The following is a 4,661-nucleotide window of genomic DNA, read 5'->3' on the forward strand; positions in this document are numbered from 1 at the left end:
GAGTATGTCGCAGCACCAAAGCCACGCTCCCACACACGCTGAATGGGTGTCTTTCCCCTCAATCAAGTCCCACGACAATACCATTAAGAGCTGTACTCCCACCTTACCTCCGTATATCTCAAGTCTCAGGTTTCAATTCAATAAATCTTTGTTCATCTCGTGGCTGGAGTCAAATTCTCGACCGACCCTCTCTGAGCTATAATTCAATTGGGATCAGTTTCCTTCCTGGATTTAATTCAATAGTTCCGCTTCGCTGTTCTTGTCATCATCCATTTTTCTCCATTTGCAGTCTTCCGTGCCCTCTTGTGCTCAGTCTTCCATGACCTCTTGTGCTCAGTCTTTCATGACCTCTTGTGCTCAGTCTTCCATGGCCTCTCGTGCTCAGTCTTCCGTGGCCTCTCGTGCTCAGTCTTCCGTGGCCTCTTGTGCTCAGTCTTCCATGGCCTCTCGTGCTCAGTCTTTCATGGCCTCTCGTGCTCAGTCTTTCATGACCTCTTGTGCTCAGTCTTCCATGGCCTCTCGTGCTCAGTCTTTCATGGCCTCTCGTGCTCAGTCTTTCATGACCTCTTGTGCTCAGTCTTCCATGGCCTCTCGTGCTCAGTCTTCCATGGCCTCTCGTGCTCAGTCTTCCGTGGTCTCTCGTGCTCAGCCTTCCACGGCCTCTCGTGCTCAGTCTTCCAAAGGTCTCTCTCTCTCTCTCTTTCTCTCTCTCGTGCTTAATCAAATTCTGATTTGTCGTACCTGTTTTAATATACTTTCCCTATTATTGTGAACATTCACTTTATAGTTAACATGGCTGTTCCTATTCATGACTCGCACCACAAACTATAGCGCTATTCTCCTCCTTCGTATACATGAAAGTGGTGGTAATCCTCGTTGCCTCTGTGGAGACTTTTCGGGTCACTGCTTTCAATATAATTTTATTCATTTACCCTTTCCCTTCGTACCTCTTTACTTTCCCTCCCCCTCTGACGTTCCTGCCTGCTTGGCTCTGCTGGGTGTATGGGGACACGCTCGTCTATATACAGCTTGGCGTTCCAGTGTGAGAGAGCTTTTATTCCTGTAGCTCATCCCAGCTCGTCTCTATGCTGCTAGGAGTTCCTCACTTGGATGCACACACTTGTTTTATGTTTTTCTCCTTGGTTCTCGTTCTAGGTTGTCTGTGTCGCTAAGAGTTTGAAGTCTTTGAGAGTCTTTTTGTATTTTGTCTGGTGACGCACGCGTTACATTGAGACACTCGAATGTTTCTTTATAAGTAAAGGATATATTTTCTTTAGAGTCTGGTGTGATAAGTTTTATGACTGTATGGCTTGATTGTAACTTATATTGAGTATTGTTTTATCGTCTGCAAGAACTGTAAGGAACTCCAGAAACTTCTTCCTGGGGAGTTTGGACGAGAGGACTTTTGCTTATGTACCATCATTGTTATTTAATTATATTCTCTAGTTTATTTTCGAAGAACGTTTGTTTCGGTGGTTCAATCCAGCTCAGTACGTCTGATACCATACTACTTGTGAAGGAGGAAATGTATATGTTTATCTCTCAGAATGTTTGGTAATATGTTTATTGTTTGTGATGTGTGTCTATGTATGTATTAACACGATGTACTGAACGGGGTGAGAATAGCTTGAGCTACCTCATCCCTTTGTGTGTATTTTACATCAATAAACGTATTTCAATTTCAATTTCAATCCAGCTCACTCTGCAGCCTCCTGTAATTTGTCTGTAAGAGGTTATAATTTTCCCCTTCACCAACGTAGATGTTTTGTGGAAGTAAACTTGGATTGCTTCTTATTCTTAAGTTAAATTTGACTTTATTTTCACGCCCATACTGACACTTTCATTTTCACTTAAGCTTATACACACTTCCATATGTCTGACTTTTGGAGCAATAACTTCCAGGAGTCTGATAGTTGAAGCAGAGCCTTCCAGGACACTTGAGCTGCTTCTTCATATTATAGGTTATTCAAGTTATACATATGTTTGGATTTGATTACATAAAAAACATTAAAGGTCAGTCTTTCTTGAAGCTTTGGTCAGGCAAACGAATGACAGCAAACACCAATTGTTTGATGGTTCAAAACATAAACACAGCTAGGTCAGGTCCTCGCAGACGTACACCTAACATTAAATAGGAATCAGGGATTCCCTACAACGAGCTGCATCCTGGGGATGTGTGTATTTGTGTGTGTATGTGTATATATGGAGGGGGGGGGGACATGTAGTAGATATAATAAAGGCATAATAGATCGATAGCCAGTTCTTTAGAGAACTTAGACAACTGTCGGTTAGAAAGGTGCGGTCACAACTCAATAAGAAAAAAAAGAGGGAATTAATAAAGTGCAGTTCATCGTTGATACGTTTTGCTGCCCGGGACTGGATTCTATTTTCTTCCCTTGCCTTATGCTTACACCTACCCCAACCCCTATTTTCTCTTTCATCTCCGCTTCCACCTCTCCTCCCTCTTTCCATTCCTTTCCCCTCCCCTCCCTCGTTCCATTCCTTCCCCCTCTCCTCCCTACTCCTTTCCCTTCCATTCCTCCCTCCCTCCTTTTTTCGGGGGGAGTAAAGAGAACGGAGAGGCATAGGTGAAGAGAAGTTTAGAAGTGGGAAATACAGTGAGAGTTATGAAAGCAAGCGGGCTGTCCACCTTGCTGTTCTTTATCCCGTTACCCAGAATCCTATCACCCCTCCCCTATCCCTTTCAGTAGCCCCCCCCTATCCCCGTCCCTGCACCTACCTTGAGGCTACCTTGAGGTGCTTCCGGGGCTTAGTGTCCCCGCGGCCCGGTCGTCGGCCAGGCCTCCTAGAACTTGGGGAGAGGGGGCGCCCTTACCTACAAGTAAGATCAGTATTCCGTGTGGACGGAGGCAAGACTTCTCTGAAGCTGGAAGGCAGAAACATGCACATACAAATATACTTTTGGTCTTCACCAAAGGCGAAGATTAGAGACGAGAGTGTTAGGGAGTTTTCTCATCCTCCTCTCTCGCGTGTTATCGTGTTGACTTACCTTTCAACGCTAAGTCACAGTGTGTGTGTTGATGTTAAATGATGTTTCATACATCTGATCTGATTTATACTCCTCAGTGTAAATCCTCCTCCTACAGGAAATTTTGCTCTATATACCACATTCATTTGTCGTGGCCTCAAGTTTACACACACACACACACACACACACACACATATATATATATATATATATATATATATATATATATATATATATATATATATATATGTGTGTGTGTGTGTGTGTGTGCCTCTGCCGCCCTCACCAAGCCGACAATCACGCCTCCAAGTTCTAACCCACATTAAGCCCACATGATCTGATAAAGTACAAACAAAATACAAATATAGATCTGACAAAAAATGAGCAAAATACAAAAATGAGCAAAATACAAAAATGAGCAAAATACAAAAATGAGCAAAATACAAAAATGAGCAAAATACAAAAATGAGCAAAATACAAAAATGAGCAAAACACAAAACTGAGCAAAATAAAAATATGAACAAAATACCAAACTGAGCAAAATACAAAACTGAGCAAAATAAAAATATGAACAAAATACCAAACTGAGCAAAATACAAAACTGAGCAAAATACAAAACTGAGCAAAATACAAAACTGAGCAAAATACATAAATGAGCAGGTCTGACCTTGGGGGGGCCAGAACTGATCCTTGGGGGGGGGGGGGAAGGGGGGAGAGGAAGGGAGGGAATTATCAGGGGGAAAGCGTCAAGTCATTACGACTATATAGCACTGGGAAGGAGTCAAGATAAGGATTTGGAACTAGGAGGAATAGTGCCCAACCACTTGGACGGTGGGGGATTGAACGCCGACCTGGATGAAGCGACGTCTGGCTTTGAGGGGTGAGGGGGAAAGGCTCAGGTCTGACCTTGAGAGGGCCATGTCGGACCTTGAGGGGGGGGGGACAGGTCGGCCTTCACCTGCGACACACCTTCGGACACTAATTAAGGCATTATCGACTGACAGGAGACACTGTGCCCCTTAATGAAGCAGCAGAATGGGGGAAAATGGAAAGGCGGTGGGAAGAAAGGAGTGGAGGAAGGAAGAAAGTAGGTGGGATGGAATGGGTAACAGGAGAAAGAGATGTTGAGAAGTTGGTAAAAAAAACCAGAGACGAGGAGAAGGGAAAGGGCAGAGAAGAGGGATGGAAGGGGGGAGGGGAGGGGAGGGGAAGGGAGGGTAAGAGGAGAGGGAAAAGTTGTGGGAGAGTCGTAGATAGCGAGAATGTCTGTGTGATTTATTACGGGTTCTGTCATTTTGGCGTGGTGGAGAGGCGGGAGGGGGGGAGGGAGGGGAGGGAAGAGAAGAGGGAGGCCGAGAAGAAGAGGGAGGCCGATAAAAACAGGAAGAGGGAAAGGAAGGCTGAAGGGAAAGGCTGATGAAGGACTTGGCAAACATCTGCTAGGACAAATATGTCTTGACACGCCTGCCAGGCAACTCGTGTCATGATATTACCGTTGCCAAGGTAAAACGACAGTCAAGACAGAGTAGACGGTGAGACGTAAGAGATACAAGCAGCCGAAAGAGGAGAAGCAAGAGAGCATGAGGCTGTAGGGCGTCCCAAGAGGAGACGCAAAAGAGTAAGAGGCTGCAGAACGTCCCAAGAGGTGAAGCAAAAGAGTAAGAGGCTACAG

At 44.8% G+C, this 4,661-nt stretch overlaps 1 protein-coding gene across 1 annotated transcript in view; it reads left to right on the top strand.

The window, feature by feature from the left end:
* Nucleotides 1–319: 319 nt before the first annotated feature.
* LOC138350143 (uncharacterized) overlaps nt 320–4,661 on the top strand; it is a 13,990-nt gene continuing 9,648 nt past the window's right edge. The window contains exons 1-2 of the mRNA XM_069300460.1: nt 320–683; nt 3,994–4,124. Coding sequence (XP_069156561.1) covers nt 320–683; nt 3,994–4,124 — 495 coding nt within the window. The remainder of the gene's footprint in view (nt 684–3,993; nt 4,125–4,661) is intronic.

Source organism: Procambarus clarkii, chromosome 44 (genome assembly GCF_040958095.1).
Source record: "Procambarus clarkii isolate CNS0578487 chromosome 44, FALCON_Pclarkii_2.0, whole genome shotgun sequence".
NCBI lineage: Eukaryota > Metazoa > Arthropoda > Malacostraca > Decapoda > Cambaridae > Procambarus > Procambarus clarkii.